General features: G+C 33.6%; 1 protein-coding gene across 4 annotated transcripts in view; it reads right to left on the bottom strand.

The window, feature by feature from the left end:
* Positions 1–23,078, bottom strand: part of LOC118205012 (organic cation transporter protein-like) — a 139,241-nt gene that overhangs the window by 20,519 nt on the left and 95,644 nt on the right. For all 4 annotated transcript variants that reach the window (XM_085827001.1, XM_085827002.1, XM_085826999.1 and 1 more), the window contains 4 exons: positions 20,960–21,128; positions 10,410–10,557; positions 4,493–4,584; positions 3,516–3,730 (listed from right to left, as the gene is read on the bottom strand). In XM_085827001.1, coding sequence (XP_085683127.1) covers positions 3,516–3,730; positions 4,493–4,584; positions 10,410–10,557; positions 20,960–21,128 — 624 coding nt within the window. The remainder of the gene's footprint in view (positions 1–3,515; positions 3,731–4,492; positions 4,585–10,409; positions 10,558–20,959; positions 21,129–23,078) is intronic.

The raw sequence follows: 23,078 nt of genomic DNA, 5'->3' as shown, positions 1-23,078 counted from the left end.
CCAAAGGGGCTTTGTTCCTGAAGGAATGTTGTTTTCATTTAGCGATTTTGCGTTGGTTCACTATAAATGTTCGTTTCATTTTTCAAACTATTGCCACAAAATTTTAAAGTCCTGCATTATATTTGAAGAAATTAAATAATGAAAAATATGCATAAATGTATGCATATTTCTCGAATTGTGATAAAACAACGGTCCCTAGAGCCATGGAATTTTGAATGACGAAATCCTCCTACGAATATGGGCATGTGGAAGACCAAATTTGGAATTTGTTTTATAAATTCCAAATGATTTCATATTTTGTAAAACTTTAACGAATTTTTGATTAACAAACTCAAGGATTTCAAAGCCAGCCATGGGAACGTTGTACAGAGAAAAAAAAATATCTTTAGCGCGCGAGACTGCGTATCGGAAATTCTAAAGATATGCTCAATTTGAAACTATTTTGAGATATTGCTGTTGAACTGAATTTTATGGTTTATGTGCGAAGAACGTGATATTTAATAAATAAAGGTAACAGACAAAATGTTAAAAAAAAAAAAAAAAAAAAAAAAAAAAAAAAAAAAAAAAAAACGCCCCTTTGGACGTAATTTAAAATCTGAAACCTAACCTTTCAGATTTTTTTCTCTGTTAATTTGCTAATACTACTTTGAAATTTGAAATATTCTGGGCAACCACGGTAGCTGTAGCTGACATGAGGTCTGCTACAGAAAATACAAACAAGTGTTTCTTTTTTTGACTTAAGGCATACTTCCTATCCCCCAATGGCGAGCTGGCATTGGCCAGATGTGGTGGTCTCTTTATTATGGAGGCACCTAATAGGTGGGCCACCATTGCCTCCTATATTATTGTCTTGTCCATATTACATACAACTACTATACCGTCTGGGCGGCTAGCTTTTGTACTTGTTGTCATGGAAAGCTCTTAACGGTTTTCATTTTGTATTATTTCAATCCTCATATGTTTATTTTTTAGTCCTTAACATTCTGAAACAGCGAAATGTATCTAGTTGCATAACATATAATTATTAAATAATTAACAAATGAAAGTGTCAACAGCATTGAAATTTAGCACTGAATTGAATAGATAGTTCGGTAACAACATACTGTCGAGATTTCAATTTTCAGATGGCATAATTTATTTCAAAATGGTTGTGAAAAAGTTGAAAATGTGACTCATACTCGTCAGCCAAAAAGAAGAATGACAAAGAGAAAAAATTCGACAAATTCGTATCGTCATTTATGAAGACAGACGAATAAATAATTCATGAAATTAATGACAAAATATCTATAGGTTATGGAAAGCAGTTTAAGATTCGGAAAAGGTTAAATTTCAAGAAATCATAGTAAAGTCGGGGCTTCCATTTTTGGACACATATCGAAAGGCTGCAAAAACAGAAATGAGATAGAGAAATTTCAATTTATAGATGAAGATGCACTTTTTTTTAATGGGCTTTTCATCCCATGATGAATGGTAGATGATCCATTGTTAGACACTTGAAATAAAGCGATTTAATACGTATTAGGGCATAAAAAAGAGAAACTGATCCACTGAAAGCAAAAACTCGCTTTCATTCTGGCAAAATCCTCATTGATATATTAGAATTCACGGCATACTGTATATGTCAGTTTTCTTCATGGACGATGTCAGGTTAATGCAGTATATTTCTCTTAACATTTGGAGAAGCTTATCAATTCAAAAGACATTCCGTTTTGATCCGAAATGAACATCTTCTGCAGGACAATGTAAGATACAAGCAGCTTGTGTAACGCAACAAAAATTATAGAAATTTTAATAGAAACACTTCAGTACCCTCCCCCTCTTACAGCCAAATTTAGCATCTTCGGACTACCATTTTTGGACCGCTTATAAGGCATTTCTCTCGCCTTCTTAGCATGCTATCGTAGAGTAATGGTCAGCACCACGCATTCCAAAGGTTTCTTGGTTCGATTCTCGGCGGAGGTGTTGCTCCTTTTTCATGACTTTTGCTTCCAAAAATAATACCAATATCTCTACACGCTTAAAGAAGCATTAAAAACATAAAAGTCTCATCCTATGGAAAAGTCAACTATTTTGTGTGCCACTGTGTTCATACCAGTGGCGTAAATAAGGGTATGCAAGGAATGCCGTCGCATAGGGGGCCCTTAAATGTCCTGCTGAACTACATTTACATGTTTAAACTTAAAAGACGGATTCCATTACATAGCTTTAATTCATTTTCCCTTGATTAGTTCGGAATTAGAATTTCAATAAAAGAAGATTAATTAATAATTTTTTATTTTTATCTTGCATTTTTTTCCCTTTTGCTTTTCATTTTTATTTTTAGAATTTGTACTACTATAAATTCTTATTTTAATTTTGATATGTTTTGATTTTGTGTTAAACCCCTTTTGCACGATTGTTAACATTAATATAGTTGAGGAATAGCCTTCATTTGACTCCAATTTACTTTTAGCTTTAGAATCCTTAAGTATATGTAGATAATAGAATTCGTTTTCTTTTAAGTTTTTAAGGGCCCCCTACCTATTTGGTGCAGTGACACAATTATCTATATGACGCAGATAGGAGACCCTTGGAAGCACCTGAAACAGCTAAATTCAAGTGTTTGCAAAAGTTAAAATTCCAGCATTCGACTATGAAATAATAACTTCATGACCTACCACAGTTTAGGGATAGCAGTAAGCGGAAAATAGGAAAAGTTTCTTTGTATTCTTTAGTCTCAAACCTGAAAATTATTAAAGGCGACCCCCTAAAGGAAAGGTTTCTCCTTTTGCAATCCCAAATCAAAAAGCGGTGGAAGTGGAAATTAATTGTAACTATTTATTATAAAGTACTTATTTTATGTATTAATTTGTTTCTGTATAATTCGCATTATAATCGAATAATCAGTAGACATATTTTCTTTTTTTTCTTAATGCATCCTACGTCGACATGTTCCTTTTTTTGTATAGACTTATTCATTTTATATAGACTTATTCATTTATTATCAGTATGCATCTCAATGAAAGGAGAGAAAAATCTGTCTCTCGCACTCACACAAAGTCTTAAGTAACTGAATTAAAATCATCTGACGTCAAATACTCAGACTAAAGCAAATTTTCATTTAACCAGTTGGTCAAGGGAAATTATTTTCCTTTTTATTCTTTCTTCACGTTACGTATCTTTCAACTGGTTCCCTAAAAACGTGCTTTTATTTTTTAAAAATTAATACAGATGTGCTAAAAATCATCATGAAAAAATTGCCTCCTGGAATCTTTGATTTTTTTTTTTAATTTTTGCGTTTTTTATTTATTTATTTTTAAGCACATTAAATTTATAGGAAAAGGGGCACAGGAAAATGTTTTTGCATAGGGGCCCAAGAGTTCTAGTTACGCCACTGTTTCATACAGGTTGCACTTCGTAACATGACACAGGAATAAAATATTGTTTGTATTCGATCCACCTCGTATTTTCACACTGAAATATTCATACAATAAATAAAAAAGAATGTAGATTCAATAAATCGGAATGCGACTTACTTTCGGGCATGGGATAGGAGAGAAGACAAGCAACGCCTCCTATTATCAGAGAAGCAGCTAAGGGATTTCTTCTGCCCAAGTATCGTATAGCTATAATGCTGAGAACATATGCCGGAAACTCTACTGCTCCAGAAACTGCGAAGTTAACGAAGGGGTCGCCGGCTAGTTCGTTGGTGTTGTACGAAAGCCCATAGTACACGAAAGCATTTACGAACCTATGTAATCAAAAGAAGGAAATGTCTCATAAAATACACAAAAATATTACATATCTGCTCCATTTAAAACGAATTTTTAGACTTTAAACGCGGATCTTATGAACATAGCGATTCAACACTCTTTGTAAAATAATGAATTTTGAAAAAAGGTTTTCCTTCTGTGTACAAAAGTACATTTGCTTACACTATTCTCTATACAAGTACTAAAATAGGCTAAGTACTAAAATAGGCTAAACATCAGCATTCTCTGGTTCTATGACTAGCAAGTTTTGTGGGCACATAACTTATTATTACAAACTATTCTTTCGGAAAGCTGTTTTTGGATTCTCCCTCTCGCAAAGAAATATCTGAAAATGTATTAACTTTTAAGCTTTCCTAGCTATAAATTTTACTGAAGTATACCTAGGACAGTGTAAGCTATACTTCTGCCCTTATCTTCATTAACAGTTCTGGATGAGCGATAATTTTGTGCCTATACAAATAGGATAATTTAAACAGTTTTTTAAGGTCTTCTGTACAGATATATTTTAATGGATTAGAAATCTTTAGATAAATGGAACTTTTGAGAACTTCTGAGTCGAAATTTTTGTCTTAGGAATAAGTTATTGAATAAATCCACACAAAATTGGAGAACAGCTGTGTTCATAGCATATAAATCTTGATAATACGTATCATGTATCCAATGCATTCACAGATGTTTTCGTATTTGAACAATATTACGTAAAGATAAAGACATAAAACATAAATGCAATTTATACTTACCAAAGAAAGTACACATTCAGCGTCATTTGCCAAAGTCCGGGAGTGCGCAACAAATCTAGGAAATTTCCCGACGCTTCTCCAGACTCATGAGCCTGAAAGAAATACGTAAGTACTCATTTACTGTTTTTTTGATTTTTAGGGAACGCACGGTTTTATGCTAAACTATATAAAGTATATGCGGAGGATTTCGAAAAAGAATAAAAGAAATATTTTGTCATAAACTTTTCTGGCAACAGCTTGTTATCTGATATGCGAAATATCATCTGCTACTTTAAATTTATTCTTCTTTCAAAACATCACATGTAAAGAAGTTATTTGAACAACAAGTTGTCACATGTAAACAAGGAAGCTACAATAAGGGTTTTATGGATTGTTACACTAGAAACTTTCACGTCTGATATTTAGAAAGGAAATTTAGTTTCTTTACCCTTATGCACTTCAAAGAGGGAAACTCCATCGTGACAAAGCAATAAGTCATACTTCGGAAAACGCCACTGTGTAACTCGAATAAAATGAAGACTGATACAGGTATTGCATATATATATTTTTTATTTTATTATTACAGGATCTCTTGATATTTCACCTATAGACTATTATGTCTTTGGATTCTTCAAAAGAGCTTTTTCTAACCGCAAACCCACCATGATTATAGCAAAGTAATGAAAGGGAAAATTTTTAAAAAATAATGCTATCAAAAAATTTGCAAATTTGAATGGCAACACAGTGGAAGAGATAATCATACGTTTAAGTAATGTCTGAAATACTTTTCTGGGAAATCCGAAATAAATAACCAATTAATTTTAACCATCTCAATGTGGACATTTTCACATTAAGCAAGTGCAGGTAGAGATATGCGGCAAATATTTTAAGTCCAAGCATTTTCTAAATCTCCCTACTGCAGATCCAACAGCTACTTAAACGACTATGAAATCCTAAAAGAAACACATGACTTCTAACAAACACGGACTAACTTCGTGGTAACTTTAACAACAGAGTAACTTTAACAACTTCTCAGTTACTATTCTTAGTCATTTTTGTCACTTTTCTTGTGTTGTATCAAGATCCCATTCAAAAAGGTTGAATGAAAAATGCGGCGCAAAGTATGGGTTCACAACCTTATATCGTAGCGGTATTGAACTCACATGTACTGCAATTCAGAAGAGTGTGTTGCTGGGAATTGCAAAACTCTAAAAGAACACTAAATCTGTGCATCGTTAATGCACTCTTTTCAAGAATACAGAGACATAGTAGTCTATAGGTTAATGCACACAGATTTTAAAGTACATAACATCTTTATGATCCCCCTCCTCCTGCGTGGCTTCAGTAATGACTGATAATCTGATTATTGAAAGCATGCGAAAGCTATCATGGATAATTTTCAAAGGGAAACTGTCTTCGTATTCAAATACACTATGGATAAAACCATCAAAACACATAATATAGCCAATCCATTAATTGGAATTTGAAGCTGAGTTGAATTACCAGTGCTCAGTGGTTTTACAAAGAAGGTCTGCCATAACAATATTTTTGAAAAATGTACATGAATTTCTCCATCTAAGAATATAAACCGATAAAAAATTACCTGCTGAAATTATACAGATTCAGTTAAGAAAATAGGAATTACATAAATTATAGCGTTATCTGGCTACGCGAGATTATCAAGAGATTTTCAGAATTTAAAAATGCTACATTCAAGATCTCACAGAGGATAGATTCTTGAAAGTTAAATGGTTTTCCCCACGTGTAACGCCTATACGAGCCAGTTTCCCTTAGAAAGTCATCCACGAAGGTATACCCCGTTAGGCAGATAGCCCTCGAGGCTTTGTCATAATCATTAGGCTATCACTCTAACATAGGCCATAACCATTAACATGTTAGGCTATTGTAAAATGCATAAGAACATAACCAGCGCATAACAAAACTAAAAATTTTTCGGTTCATTTTTAAAACGTCAACAATTATTAACTGCAAAATCTATGTTATTGTTACATGTGTAGAAGGCTTTTTGGAGACTTTCCGAAATTTTAAACTGCTGCTAAATTTGCCAAAAAGTTCTTTGATAATCATAAACTGTACATTTAATAATTTTTGTGGATTATCTATGGATATTTAGTAGCTAATTTTAATGGATGTCTTTAATTTTTAAAGTACACTTCTAATTCTGTTTTCTTCTAACCTGGCCGAAGTTTAAATCTGGCAGACATTCCTTGTTAACGACTCTGCTACTGATGGGCCCCTTGGCTTTAAGTTTAATCCTATTCATTAAATAATCTATCCACCAAAAATTGGCTAGCGGAAGCATCTCATTCTTTGCATTCTCATCTCCACGCCGCAGTCTGGCTGGATTCCAGGATAGTGGGGTACGAAGAACTGTGTCTCAACATCAACGTGAACTAGAATAAACCCATGTGAGCTAGAACAAAAATAACGAACAGCTTATCTCAACTGAAATAAGCATTCTCCTTTAATTTTTTCTTTGGATTTATATCGCTTAGAGCTGCTTTCATTTGGCATTAGCATCCTCATTTAACAATACTCTTAGGAACTACAGCATCTTGTTGATAAACTCTGTGATGTTCACCAGTGCTTGCTATCTTCAGATCCTTTGAGACAGCTCAAAATATCAGATGGCTTAAACTAATATATCCTGAAAATTATTATAGTTAGAAAGTTTTGCATATATGCTGCATATCCCAAACATTATACAAAGGTTTTTTTCGCACTTTTTCAGACGGTTTTGCTTTGATATAAAAAGAACATCCGTTATAAAAAAAATTCTTTTTTCAACTGCAGCTATATTTTTGAAAGTACAAATTATAGTCTGTTACTTAACAGCTTTGTTTTCATGCAAAATGGCGCTTTTAGAGAAGCAACGGATGGAAGACTATGTTTGTTCTCTTTCCAAAGAAAATTATTCGCATCTAGTTATTAAAAAACGCTTTGGAAGCCATGATTTTTTTACATCTAAAACTACAATAGACAACATTGTTAACAAGAAAGGACAGAAACATCATAGCCTTCAAGTGAAAAGTTGTTGCAGCTTCATATTCAATGAAAAATAAGACCTTTAATGTTAAAAGAAAATCAGCTAAGTCAAAGGACAGTTGCAAAATCATTAAAATGTCCAGTGTCAACTGCAAGCAAAGTGATTAATGTCAATTTGAATCTTAAAAAGGCGAAAAAAGTAAGCATAATCTGCATAGTCTTTCTCCACGACATGTCGCAGAAAGCAGAATGTGCTGCAGAAATCTTTGTAAGAAACATTTTTTGAATAAAAATTGGGAAATATTGTCAAAATTGGTGAATTTTGGGTGTATTTAAATGACTGCAATAAAAAGAATATCGTCGAGGAGGAGAAAAAAAGTTTTTAAACATGGATCAAAGTATCTACAGAAAGTTTGATTGTTGCTGGTTTTCATATAACGGAAAATGAAAAGTAAAGAGAGTGGAGAAAAGTATTAAGATCAATAACCACACATTATCAGAAACATATTTCATACCCAGTTTTCCAAACATGAAATACCCCCTCTTTACCCTCTATGTCAGCAATCAGTGACATAGTGGGTAAACATCATCATCTAATCAGTGACATAGAACTACATCAAGACAAAGCAAGCTACCGCACGTCAAAAATCCACTGTTAATTTCCTGGAAAAAATGGAAAAAGAAAAAGGTATCAAGGCCATACCCTTCAGTCGTATCCCTACTAAATCTCTTGATATATCATCCACGGATTTTTGAGGTTTTTGAACTTTTAGAAAGTGGTTTAGCCAAACGTGAACCTGCAACTCTTCTTGGACTTTGGAAAAATGTTTAAGAGGAGTGGGATAAAATACCTCTTTCGTTACTGAAAAAGGCTTTATTGTGTTGGAAATTACAGTGCAGAAAGATAGTGAAATATTATGCTTCTCAAACAGAACATTTAAAACACAAAAATTTAAGTACAATATTTCTGTAAATACAATGAAAATCGTCTAAAACGTGTTCGTTATACTGACTATTAGACTACTACTAGACTATCTGTACTATTAGACTGACTGAGACTAATAGAAATGAGGACAAAATATTTTAAAATTTCTGCTTAAACGAAAATATTAAATCTAACGCCCTGGGGGACGGGTTATAGGGTCTCCCACCCTTCTTCCTTTACCACCAACCTCTTTTGTGGACTTTCGGCTCGCCACATATTTAGAGTGTCCCCATGCCTCACAGACACTATACATTTAACAAACATCCATGCTTTATCCGGGATTCAAACCTGGGCCTTTCGATATGGCAGTCAGAATTACTAACCACTATCAAGGTTGGGCGGCGATATATGTTATTAGAATGATAATTAATATTAAAAAGATTGCTGAATGCTGCTCCAACAGGACTTTTGGGTAATTTTAACCCTTTCCGGCACGCTACCTTTTAAAGTTGGAGTTTTGATTTAAAAAAAAAAGTAGGCAGTCTAATTAGGCCTAGAGGAGCACACAAGTAAAATTTTATGAAGATAGCACTTTTCGTTTAATTCTGTGGGTGTGCCCAAAGGGGCACACTGATTGAATAGAGCTTCGAAAAGAGTGCTGAAACGAGCATTGTTGTCAATGAACTGACCGATGAGATGCGGAGAAACAAAGAATACAGACTCTCCGTCGTCCTAGATTATCGGTGAGCCCAGTCTGGGCACACCTAGGGTTCGCCGTTTGAGTTTAGGCAAGATTTCAAGGTAAAAATTTAAATAGAATAAGGATATTAGCACACAGCCAAAAAGTAACATAGAAATTTCTTTTCAAACAATTCCTTTTATACTCTAAAAAAAATTGGGAAGATTTCTTTGAAAAATGAGGGTCTTAAGAAACTAAACATGGCTAAGATATATGGACTGGTTTGTTTTGAGCTGCCCTCTACTATAAATAAAGAAGGTGCAGAGTAACCTACAAATCCTTTTTCATTCATTTTTCTGTGAGTACAGAAGGAAATTTTTAGGTGTGTCCAGACCGGACACACTGTGCCGCAAAGGGTTAACCAATAACAGCTGAAAGTTGCGTTATGAGAATCTGGTAAAGAAAAGTTAATTATTACTGTAAAAAAGGCGTTCCCAACAAGATGCTTTTATAAAAAGCGCACAAATTTTAGCAGCATATAGGTGAAATAGCTGTTATTGAATTTTAATGACATTCTTGAATGTTTATGTGTGTGCTTATATATATTTAAATGAAAGTAAATTTATATATATATATATACCTGTATTTGTATATATACAATAATAAAGTGGAAAGTTATAGACAATAAAGGTCCACTAGCGCCCGAGCGGAAAAAATCCCTAAACACTGGTAGTTCTGACCTGAGCTCGATTCCAGGCGAATGGATTAGCTGCATGGGCGTGATTTTCCCCATTTTTTTACATGTATACGAGCCAGGTCTCCTTAGAAAACTTCTCCAAAGGTATTCCTCTCGTTACGCAAATAATCCTAGCGTGCTTTGCCGTAATCTACCAAACCAAACCTATAGACAATAAACTAACCTTTTAGTAAACAATGAGTTAAAGAAAAAGAAATTATGTATTTATATCATAGCAAGTACTGTCTAAGTCAGATCTAAATTTTTATTGGTTCATTGACATAAGGAACATAAATCGTCATTATTTTAAAAACTTATTTGTGATAAATAAACTCACTCAACCTTTTTCTTGACGGACATAAAAGTAGAAGGTTATAATGTTAGTAATGATATTAAGTCAGACGAATGTAATAAAATTTAGTGAGATATTTAATCAGAATTCCTTGACATAAAGAAAGAAAAATTTTTGAATTAATAAAAGTACTCTTTAATGTTTAATTAATTCCAAAAATTCGCTTCAGTTTTACGTTATTTTACGCTCAAGCATTTTACAACTGTAGTAAATTTAGACGCTGACATCATTTTGTTTTACCTCACTGGCTTTTGACATTATTTTCCGGAGAGTCGTATCTATGTCAGATGGCTCTATGCCATTTGCCTTGGCTGCCTTGGTAAGCGTCTTCTGGGCTTCTTCGACACGTCCTTGGGACAATAACCAGCGTGGTGACTCTGGTAACATCCTATTTAGAAACAATTTTTTGATTATTCAGGGATGTTAATGTGTGTCACAAAGTTAAAAATTGCTCTTATAAAACTAGTTGAGTTAGACTTTTAGCATTCTGAATTTTAAAAATCACTTTTAATTTTGAATTCCAGATAACTTAACAGCGATTCTAAATCATTAATCTGGAAATACACCCAATCTACCACCAACCAAGCAATTAAAGTATTACTGAAGCTATCTTTGGGAGTTTAATTCCAGTCTTTGCCCGTGGTAAATATCTGTGCCTAACCATTTGGTAAATAATGAAACCAATTATTCATTTAAAATCTATTTCCACTATACTGCACTCGACCGTAAAGTTGTTGGACATATGTTGGCAGCCTGGAAGATCTGGCCGCCAAGAAATGTCTTTATTAAATTTTAATATCTACTTATTAAGCTTTTGCTGTGACAGCTGAAGTACGTGCAGGAACCAGAGAGGAGAAAGGTTAAAAGAATACTTTATTAAAACTCTAAAATACAATGCGTGGACTTTACACTAACAGACTACGCCTCGTTCGGAAGGTAGCTCAATTATAAACTGAAGTTCCAAAGATATTAACAAACAGTAGAAATATTCTCCAGGGCTCAGATACTCCTGCTACCTAAAACCACGGCGAAGTCTAATGGTAGCAAAGTAATAACTGTTATGCCAGTTTAACCAGCATTAAATGCAGAACCAGAAGCTCACGCTACTCAAGGTACAGTGCTTGCCTACACTCTCTAATTTTACCTTCCAGAACTCAGTATTTAAACCTCTTCCTCCTCAAGGTAGACTCTGCATTTCTTCACGCGTGCTACCAAATGTAAATATTCTGGCATTGACAATTAGAGAAATGAAGGCTTATAGGAAAGCGTAAACATAAACTTAACTGGTTAGTCAAAATAAATATAAATCGCTACAAAAATAAATTGTACAATTATTGATCGTTTCAAATTAAATTAATAATAAATCAAATTTTTGTTGTACAACTTGGTAATAAAAAATAATTTGCACAACTTGATAATTTCAAATTAAGTAAGTAATAAATCAAATTTTTGTTGTACAACTTGGTAATAAAAATAAATTGTACAACTTGATAATTTCAAATTAAATAAGTGATAATTTCAAATTTTTGTTGTACAACTTGATAATAAAAAATAAATTGTACAACTTGATAATAAAAAATAAATTGTACAATTTGATAATAAAAAATAAATTGTACAACTTGATAATTTCAATTTAAATAAGTAATGCATCAAATTTTTGTTAAACAACTTGATAATAAAAAATGTACAACTTGATAATTTCAAATTAAATAACTAATAAATCAAATTTTTGTTGCACAACTTGATAATAAAAAATAAATTGTACAACTTGATAATTTCCAATTAAATAAGTAATACATCAAATTTCGCACACAGCTTATTTTATTATACATTAAAAAATAGAATAGAATAAATTAAAAGCTTTTTTAGGTTTACAATAAAATATAGATTATACAGAGTGTTTATAAATGAATGGTGCGGTTTTAAAAATTAATAATAAATCTAAGTATTATTTTAATTCAATTAACTGGAGAATAATTACGTAAATTCGCAGTCTGATAAAGTTGCTACTCTACTATAATCAGCAAATGATGTAAGATTTAGGTTTCGCATTCAGTTCAAAATAAATTAATGTAAAAGTTTGCGGTTAACATGAATTAAGGCAGTTCTGAAAATTTATAAATTTATGAGTATATTCGTATTATTTTAATGTCTGTCAACAAACAACTTGGCATAGTTGTTCGTTACAATTAGGAATGTGAGAGGTTTATCTTTCTTTGCCTGTAATGGATAATGGGTTATGTAAATGTTTCAGAAAAACTGAACTTCGAACAACGATTGCGTTGCTCATAAGCATCAACGTTTAATATTTTCTGAGGTCACAGTTTGTGTATATGCAAAGATGAAAGAAATTTCAAGAGTTAGATCGTTCTGATATTCTGTTGTTTTTTAATGTTTTGTTAAATTGATATCTTTATTTTTACTTCGGTAAGCATAACTATAAAAGATGTTCAGGATCGCTAGTTTTGAATCTTCGGTAAAGTAAGATGAAATTTCCTATCACTTTATTTAAGTGATTATAATTTTTTATACTTCAGGAAACTTTCTTAAATGAAGCATACAGTTTATTTAAATAAATATGAGCTAATGTAAATGATTGAGCTAATTCGACGCAAGTAACCTAGATTACTAAATTACAGCTATGGCAATAATTTTATCGAGAGGGGGAAAAAAGAGCAAAATTGATAGAGTCGTTGGCGGATAACTACGGAAGCTCGAGAGCATTCTGCTGTCAAGGACTTATTCTATCTCCAGAAATTTCGTCTTCAAATAATTGTATTAACATTTCGACGAAAAGAGGACGTAAAATTACTCATAAAATTTACTAAACTACAAAACTATGTAAAATATTATAAGTAAAAATTATATTATAAATTTCTAATTTTAGATCAAGATAACTATTTAGTTGGACGATTCATTGTACGAAGTAAAAGAAGTATTATAATCGCGAAAATTTTCGGGCGTCATATTTCAATAAAAATAGCCATTTTGGCCCCTATCGAATCCATCTGATTGATGGTTTTGCATGACATCTGTACGTAGGTACAGAATAACGGATTGTTTTTTCCAAAATAGATTGCAAAATGGATTTAGGAATTTTTTTACGTCTGTACGTACATACGTATCTCTCTCGCATGACTCTAACACGAGTAGCCTTAAAACGTCGAAATTTTTTGTAGATGGCACTGCTATAATATGCAGTTGTGCACCTTCCTTTTTTGTTGCAATCGGGCCCACCAAACGTAGATATATATATGTTACCATTAAAGACCAAAATTGGAGAATGTCGACTTTCACCAGAGAATATCGACTTTCACCGGAGAATGTCAACATTCACCAAATACGTAGGTGAAATATTGAATATTGCATTACATTCTTGTACATTCGGACCCTCACCGGTGTATGTCGACAATCACAGATATGTTCTGGTGTAGGTCGAAAAGAGAGGAGTATATGTACACGCTGTCATTGCAAAAGGAAGTGTTCCACAAATAAATGGAGTTGTAAAAAGCAAGAGCCTCTTGTGCGATTCAAAGTGTCAAATTAGTTTAAATTGTTACAATAAATAAGATTTGAATCACATAATTTAGTAAGTTTTTTCCTATTATTTTCTTTTCTCATTTTGAATGTACTGTGTGTTTTAAGTTTTTATATTCTTAAGTTCTTATTTTAAGTCTCAAATGCGTTTTTTCGCCACTGAATTACGGAGAAGAAAATATAATATTCTTATATGTTCAACTTCCACTATTAGTACATGGTGAATGTTGACATTTACCGGTGTAAGTCAGAAATAAGAGTATTTGGAAAATAATTCGGACATACGCCAAGCGACTATGTGAATGTTGACATTCACCGGTGAAAGTCGACATTCTCCAGATTTCGGTAATTTCGCAGTCAGGCATCGGAATGACGAAGCTTGACATCAGAATCCGGACATTGTTGTAGCTGAGTGGCATACAGCAGAATGACGACACAGAAGAATTTAACTTTATTTCCACATCTTTATTCAATTGAAATGGCAGACCATTTTCTTTTAGATGAAATTCAAATTAAAATAAGGTTAAATTTAGGATTTTGACGTCATAACTATTCTAACAAAGGGAGGAGTAAAGGGCAGAGTGTTATAGCAGCGATAGTAGGAAGCAGTCTGACAAAAAATAGGCATCTGTATTTATACTAGTAGTTACGTAACATGCCACAATATTCTCGAAAGTACTGGCCTAAGGAAAATCCTATCGCGGAAAGTTAATTAGAGGTTGCCTGTTCGTGTAGAGCAAAGTCATCGTATTTTTTACTTTTTACACACACAACACATACATACATAAGTGTGTGTAGTATTTTAATAGCGTAGGAGCAATCCAGTACTTTTAACTTCTGACTGTAGACATGGCCGAGGCTGGAAATTTTGATGCGTTGCAGCTTGAAGTCTGCGTAGTTGGTTAGATAGATGCATAAACCAAAACTAGATTCTTGACGAATCACCAAGCTTTATTTTTAGGTACATCAGTTTCATTTCTTTCGAGACAATATACTTTTCGATCATAAACAATTACAATAGTTTTCATATACACGTCATCTTAGAATAAGAACAAAGGAGGGCATAGCAGCATAGAGATGTTTGCATGGCGGAAGCTAGGAAAAGGCATGACGTAGTTGCTTGCGAAGAGTATTTATACTAAGTATGATGCATAGGTACAGCTAATCTATGATTGGTTTGTTTTATGTTATTATGTAACATGGAAAGATCTCGAATTTGGGAAACAGATGAATTTAAGGGAAAAACATAAAATTTAGAATAATTAATTTTGAAGCTGCCAATTAGTTCTTAGAGCAGCCATCGTATTTTGTTACATCTTACATATATATATAGATAGATAGATATACATACCCACTATGTCACCTGTCTTCGTGAGCTTTTCGTTTTTATTCTTATATGTTGGTAAATTGTGCAATTTTTTGCTTTAAAAGCGATAAAAGTTTAAGTAGCGAGTTAAGCTTAACGAGAAACCCATTTGTTTACATTTGAAACTTAGTAGAATAGTGAAGTTAGTTAGCTGGTGCACCAACTTCAGTGTCTTTTTGCTCAGTGGGATAAAAAGTTAACTTTGAGTTCCATGCACCTAAAGTTTTGTCATCCTTCTCGCCGACTTAATTGCTCGTTTTCGTGCAGAAACACTAATTTTTAATTGAAAAAAATTGTTTTTTGAACTATTTTTAACTGTTTTCGTGTTTTAGTTTTCTTATATTTGTCAGTTTTTAATGAAGATGCTTTGAGTTCTTATGTTTTTTCTTTTTTTTTGGGGGGGGGCCTTTCTGCGAAGTGAGAATTGAATTGACTGACTGTGAAATCTATCTGTAATGATATTCGAGGAAATATGTTCAAACGAAGTTAAACAAAAAATTAGTATTATTTAATCGGACGTATAAGGACGTGGTGATGCCCACATCAGATAAATTTTAATTGCAAAGCCACTTCATTATACATAGTTGGACCCGCCCCCATACAACAAAGTGCATGAGATAAGAGCATAAAAAAAATTAACCTCATTACAATAGAGATTAAGTAACCTTAGTTAATAATTAATTATTAAGAGAAAAGAGTAATTAAGCTCATTACAATAACTATATCGAAACTGGAAAATAGGAAAAAGAAAATTAGTCGCAGCATGTCAACTCCATCAACTCTCTAACCCGACAATATCGACTGTATAGGTTTTCTTCCTTCAACAAGGAAGATTTTAGCAAATTACCTCTATCCGCCTCAAAATTCTTCTTGCGCAATAATATTGTTGCGTTTCTACACGGGTTCGTGGATATGGAGTGATTGATGACAACATTTGGTGAAGCATGAAAACACAATTTATTAGCCAATATTAACAGGGAAGCTCCAAAAACACGTTCACAATCGTCACAAAACTACGACAAGCACGTTGAAACAACCAGCAACACAGCCTTTAAGCTAACGCTCTATAGCGGTGAAGACAGCTTCACGGCAAAACGCCAGAGTACAGCTCCCGACTCGGTTCGGTCGTTCTCGGAACTCTACGTATTCTCGAGACTCTCCACACTACAACTCGCGATGCACTGGACGTCACACTCGATAGATTGGACGGCGCACGCTCTCGATGCACCAACCCGCGATACACTCGACGACCAACTCGACATTAGACTGGAGATCAACTCACTACGCGAGACACTATATGGGCTCTCAATCGACTGCTACTCAGCGGCAGGGTTTATATAGCTTTTGGGTTGCGCCAAACCGGTAAGGATTCGTTCTACACGCTTCTCTATCCATCTATGGCATATCGCTAATTTTGTTGGCAAATTGGCGATTTCTAGTCAAATACAGCATACCTGCCTTCCCTTGCCATTTTTGGCAACCCTTAATCCGCCTTGCGAGGAAGCTATCTTGTCGCTGCTGGGCATTTCGTAACAATATATACCAATGCAGTGCAGATGCTTAACGAGACAATCATGTCCGGTCTCCAAACGGAACGCAGCAACTGCGATGGATCTGGGAGAGTTCGGGATATTAAGAATCGAATCCCTTCAGATCTTATACATAATTTCATGAAGTAATTTAACATCAAAATGTTTTCTCAGGGCATCTTTTACTATTATTTTCATTGATGTAAATAGTACCCCACTAATATTTGATTGCAAAATTTCACCTCAATGTTTAGCTAGTTAATCAGGCCATTCATTGCTCGTTACTCTAAGGTGCCCACCAGCGGCCGAGCGGTAAAGTCGCTGAACACTGGTAGTTCGGTCCGAGATTCGAATCCTGCGAACGGGCTGGCTGCATGGGCGTTTTCATGGTTTTCCTCATGTGTAACGTGTATACGAGTCAGTTTCCCTTAGAAAGCCCTCCACGAAGGCATCCCTCCCCTTAGGGAGATAACCCTAATGTGCTTAGCCGTAATTAAATAAACCAACCAAAACCGTTATTCTAACATGAGCCGGGATCCTGTGTAAGACAACAGTCATCCCTTTCGTGGCAAAGATAAAGAGTCCTGCAAGATTCAATAATCTTTGATTCCGTGATATTACGTGCAGAAATCGCTTCAATGGCTGAAAGGGAGTATGAAAAAATAACAAAATTTTCGAGCTGGATTGTTCTGTTTCGACTCATAATTGCCTCCAGTTCTCCATCGAAATTAGTCCGGAATGGACCAACAAAAGAATACAATGCAAAAACGTCTGAATACACTACACTGTACAAGAAATACTATTTTCACTCAGCAGTATTTCCTAAAAAAGTATCGCTCGACATCGAAATTCGACCGACAATCACAGAACAACGATGGGCGGTTTTATGCAATTTCTGGAAATGACTTCGAAAAGAAGTCAGTCCACAAATTCACTAAAACGTACGTTAATTCAGCCTTCTAGTTTAGATTTTGGGTCAGTATTATTTAGCAGTGCATTTTTGAAGATATTCTAAGGGAAAATAATATAAAAATTATTTAAATGTAAAAGTAATGTTTTAATAGAAATTAAAAGATCTGATGTGGGCATCGCATGACTTCTTTGCACTGTATATTAAATTATATAATTTTTTTGCTGCATTGCATTTAAACTTATTATCCCGAATTATGCTAACTTAATTAATCCTCTGAAGGCAAGTTGAAAATGACATCAAAAATTGCAAATTTTGAAATTAAATATACCGATCAAATATGCCGCACGGTAGTTAAACTTTTTATAATTTTACTTTTTCACAACGAGTATAAAAATTTGTTATGTATAAATATAGCAATCGGAAGACAGCATTTAAAGTTAGGTTTCTTTATTTGTCCAAAATTTCTTTTTAATGACACTGTCAGTTATCGTCATTTAAAACACTAGTGCATTTCTGCTACACTTCATCTAATTCCTTGAATTATTCAAACTTAATTCACTAATTCCTCAAGGCAAGTTAAAAAAGACATTAAAAATTGAAGATTTTGAAACTGAGTTCCCCGGTTAATTTCGTCATTTATAACACTTCTGTAACTGGATGTAGATGATTATGACCAACGATTGCCAAAATAAAGGCCAGCTAAGGGCATAAGCAGGGTAAAGACGGTAGGTATATGTATATACGTTTGGCACTGCCAACTGCAATAAGAAAGGGAGGTGCATAACTAAATCTTATAAGACACCTACATACAAAATTTCAACGCTCTAAGACAAATAGCTTTTGATTTATGCGAGATATATACACGATTACGTAAGTGGAGGAGTCACGAAAATATGCCTTTTAAAACCCATTTTACAATCCGTTTTCGAAAAAAAAAGTAAGAGTCCTTTATTCTGTCTGAACGTACAGACGTCAAGCAAAAAATTGTCCGAATGCGCTCGGAAATGGTCAAAATGGATATTTCTGTTGAAATATGATGTCTGAAATTTTTGTGATTACAATACTTGTTCTTTATTTCGTACTAGAAAGTAAAAATAGAATACAAGATCCGACAGTCCTGGAAAAATCTCCTGTTTGCGAAATCGTACAAAAAAACCACTAAAACTCGCGAAATTGAGGATTTTCGCTTTGCAATAAAGTTACTACTTTAAATATATTCAATGATATTCGCCTGCTTATGAACATAAATAATGCCTTTAATCCGCGGGAAAGCGCGTAGGGTTTATCTTACCCCAACCCTACATAAAAGTAGAATATTCCTAACTTGTGAAACTGAAATTCTGTGCTGCTTTCAGTAGCTGAGTTTCTAGTTGTGGTTGACTTTCAGAACCGCTTTTTCTTTGACTGTGTGTTTCAGAAAAAGATTTATCGGTATTTTGTTGGAACTGGGGTATGATACACCCCACGCGTATTTCTTGTATGTAAGTATTTCTCTGACTGAATATTTAGTTCAGAAATTTATTTCTAGAGTGTAACAATAAATATTTCTACTCGCAAGTGCTCTTAAAGTACTTGACATTAAATTCTTAAAAATTTCTAACTGCATTATGGTAAAAAGAATGACTCCCTATAAACTGGAGATGCAACACATGTGAGATTTATTATAGATATTTGAAGGCGACGAAGATTGCATTTCGGAAACTGAAGATGAAACTAAGAATATTTCTATAATGTTTCGGTTTCGAAAAAGATAAAACATTCAGTCCTGATGTTCCTAAAAAAAAGAAAAACTGTTCTTATGCTTTCAACATTATATAACGATCATACTACAGATGATAGTATTGAAGAAAATAAAATATCAGAAATTATATGTTTTAATAATATGACTAAAGGAGCAGTGGATATGGCGGATGAAATGTCAGCCAATTATTCAATTGCCGGAAAAACAAGGAGGTGGCCAAAAGTAATTTTCTTTCCCGCACTGAATGTTGCTGTAATAAATGCTTGAATTATATTACATTCAACTGCTAATCTACCAAACAGAAAGTCTGTTTCTGAAGGACTTAGCATTACAATTAATGAAAAAAGTATTGAACAAAGAATCAGAGATTAATACTTTTCCAAGAAATTGACCTACTGCATGTAAAACAAAAGCAGAAGTTTCGACGAAGAATTAAAACGAATACATGAAATTCGAAACAACTAAGTATGAAAGGTGGGATAAATTTTTTGCCCTCGCGCAAGGACAGAAGAACGTGAATGCAATGTTTAAAATGTGAAAACTTTCTGTGCCAAGAACACATGGATGTATTTCGTCCAAAGTGGGAAGAAATAAAATAAGCATGGTGTATTAGAGATGCAATGCAACTTAGAGGCATGATGTTTATTTTTTTATTATTTTCATTTATCTTAATTTTAACTCTAAGATTATTTCGAAAAATAATTTTTTGAAACCCAATTATTATTCACTTATTTATAATACACAAGAACAAGAACAAAAAAAAAAAAAAAAAAAAAAAAAAAAGTTTTAAAACTAAATAATACTATTTTTATTGTATTTTAAATATTGGGGTATGTGATACCCCAAGCGCCCACTCTAGTTACTTTTCTTGGTGCGACTTCCGCCGGGTTAATATAAATAATTCGTTAAGAACATCAAAATATTTTTTTATAAATTATACGTGAAAACCTATTCTGCTCCTATATATTGCTATGAAATGCCCCGCTGCGGTAAGATAGCTTCCCGGCTAAGCGGGTTCATGGTTGCCAGAAAATGACAAGGGAAAGCAGAATTGCCAGATTTGGCGTGAAATCGCCCATTTGGCGATATGCCATATACGGATGGAGAACAAACATTCCATAAAGAATTCTTACCGGTTTCGCCCAGAATGTTTTTGAAGGCAGGTTAAAAGCTATATAAAACTTACCTGTACGCGGACTAGGAATATATCGTAGTACATTGTCAGTGCATAGTCAAGTATATCATTGAGTTTTATTTTGAGTGCTTCGAGGACGATCGACCGAGTCGGGAGCAGTATTTAGTGTTTTGCCGTGAAGCTGTCTTCACAGTTATGGCTTTCAAGCTGTATTGCCGATTGTTTCAGCGTGCTTGTCGTAGTTTTTCGAAGACTGTAAACGTGTTTTTGGAACTGTCCTGAGTAATACTGGCTATATAAATTGTCCTGAGTAATACCGGCTAAATAAAACAAATACTGGCTAAATAAATTTTCATCAAGTGTTGTCATAAATCACTCCAAATACACAAACCCGTAGAACGCAACAATATTAAATAACGTAATATAAATTTATTATTTACGTCTTCACACTCTTTTTCAACCCTTCTTACGTTAAAAGATAAATATCTAATTCAAACACTTTACTCAACAATTTGATAAATCTCACAGAAAAATACCATAATCAAAATGTATCAGAATTTGTTTCTTACCACCAACTAGCGAGGAGCAGCAAACAAGGCGCCGTGAGTGCTATTTGTATCCAAAACCAGTCTCTCAGCAAATAAGCGAAACCTGGAAGGCTGACGAATCCAATGCACCAGCCAAATTCTACGGCAAGACCATAAAATGATCTGCAGTCTGGACCAACAACTTCCATAACTAGGAGAGAAATGCTCAATTAATTAAAATACTATTTGGGCAGTGATAATAAAATTTCTTTGAAAGTTTCGTAATTGCTTTAGAACAAACAAGCAATTATTTATTTATAATGCAGCGTACACAACCACTTTAAACTTGTTGGACTTTGAACTTGGATTTATCTACACTGGTGGAAAAAAATTAAGAGATGGCAAATATTTTTTTCACATTTCTCCTAAAATACCAGACAAAATCTGGACAGTTGATTGCCATGTAATATCTCTGTTGTCGTTGTGATGAGTTTATGTGTTGCTGTGGGTGGGGCTATGACAGCAGGAGGTATAAAAGTCCGCGTCCAGCTGTCAACTCATTCAATCTGCAACGCAGTAATGGATTTTATTATCCTTCTTGAATAAACCTGCTGTTTTTAGCAGTTTTTAGGTGAAATTATGAGGACTACTATTCCTCCTTATGTGCTTGGCGAACATGAAATGTCCTGAATAGGAATAGTGAGCTTATAGAAAGCTGTCCCCCAGGGAAAGTTATTAGCTCTTATTGGAAGTGTTATTTATTGAAAGTATTTTATTTACTTGCAAATTTTGATAAGCTAATTGAAGAAAACTTCCCAGGAGTTTGGGACCTTGTGGTCTGGGGGCTCCTCCTCCTAAGGGGGTAAGTCTAATCCAAACTCCACATAGAGTGGTTGAAAATGGATGAAAGTGTAGAGACAGAGACTGCTGTTCAATCAGAACTTATTGATTAGGCTCGTTCACTTATTAGTGAACTAGAAACTTGTCTAGAAGATGCCTCTAGAGTTACAATACCTCTTCGTAAGAGGATCTTTTAAGCACAAGAAGTGCTATTTGGTTATATTGTTTCACAAGCATTGGAAATAGAGAACCTGAAAGGGAAATTAGAAGTGATAAAGAAACCACAACCTTTAATTGAAAAATCCTTTGCTGAAATTGTTCAAGAACAAAGAGTTGAAAAGAAATTGAATCAAAAGAAGGATAAATTTAAGAAAAAAGAAGATGATGTAGCGTTGTTATACCCTAAGGTGAAAGGGGTTTCATCTGAAGAAGTGAAAATGAAGGTGGTTGAAGCAATAGATCCGGCTCAGCTGAAGATTGGAATAAAAAATGTAAGAAAAATTAACAATGGAGGAATTGTTATAGAATGTATAAATAAAGAAGAAATTGAAATTTTAGAAGAAGAAATAAGATCAAATATATTGCTGAAAGAAGATGTTGAAACAAAGGCTCCAAAAAAGAAAAGTCCAAAGATAATATTATATAATATAGAAGCTGATTTTAAAAAAGAAAGAGATTCAAGAATCGGTGATTAAACAAAATCACATTTTTGAAAATGGAGGTTTTGAACTTTTGTTTTCAATTAGAGCAAAAATTAATAAGTTGCATTGGGTGGCTGAAGTTCAGCCTGCCAAATTCAAATCTATAATAAATCAAGGGAAAATTAACTTGAAATGGTTCCGAATATCGATTAAAGAGTATTTGAATGTTGTTAAGTGCTTCAAGTGCCAAGAATATGGCCATTTTCATAAAAATTGTACAAATAGTCAGACTTGTGCTAGATGTGCTCGAAAAGGTCACAACCATTGGGATTGTAAGGAAGAACCAGAATGCATAAATTGTAAAGAAGCCAACAAAAAATATATACTTGGGTTAGATTCTAGTCTAGACAAAAATTGTGAATATCTAAAAAGACAATATGATTTATTCATTAGAAGAACTGATTTCGGTTAATGGTTCTATTAAATTAAAATATGCAGAGGATTTGTATTTAGTTTGAAAATGTAATAAGTTATTACTAAAATTAATAGTTTGTTATTATTGAACTTGTAAGAAAAGAATATTTTTAGTCTCTGTTTCAATTATAAAATAATTTTTGTTATTAAAGAAAATGATCCAATTATTTTAAGAAATACAAATTGTATAAATGATTTATTTTATG

Source organism: Stegodyphus dumicola, chromosome 11 (genome assembly GCF_044657685.1).
Source record: "Stegodyphus dumicola isolate Sdum_Otavi_A_Nest chromosome 11, ASM4465768v1".
NCBI classification, from domain to species: Eukaryota; Metazoa; Arthropoda; class Arachnida; order Araneae; family Eresidae; genus Stegodyphus; species Stegodyphus dumicola.
The sequence above is the reverse complement of the archived record's forward strand: the minus strand, read 5'-3'. Positions and strand labels throughout refer to the sequence as shown.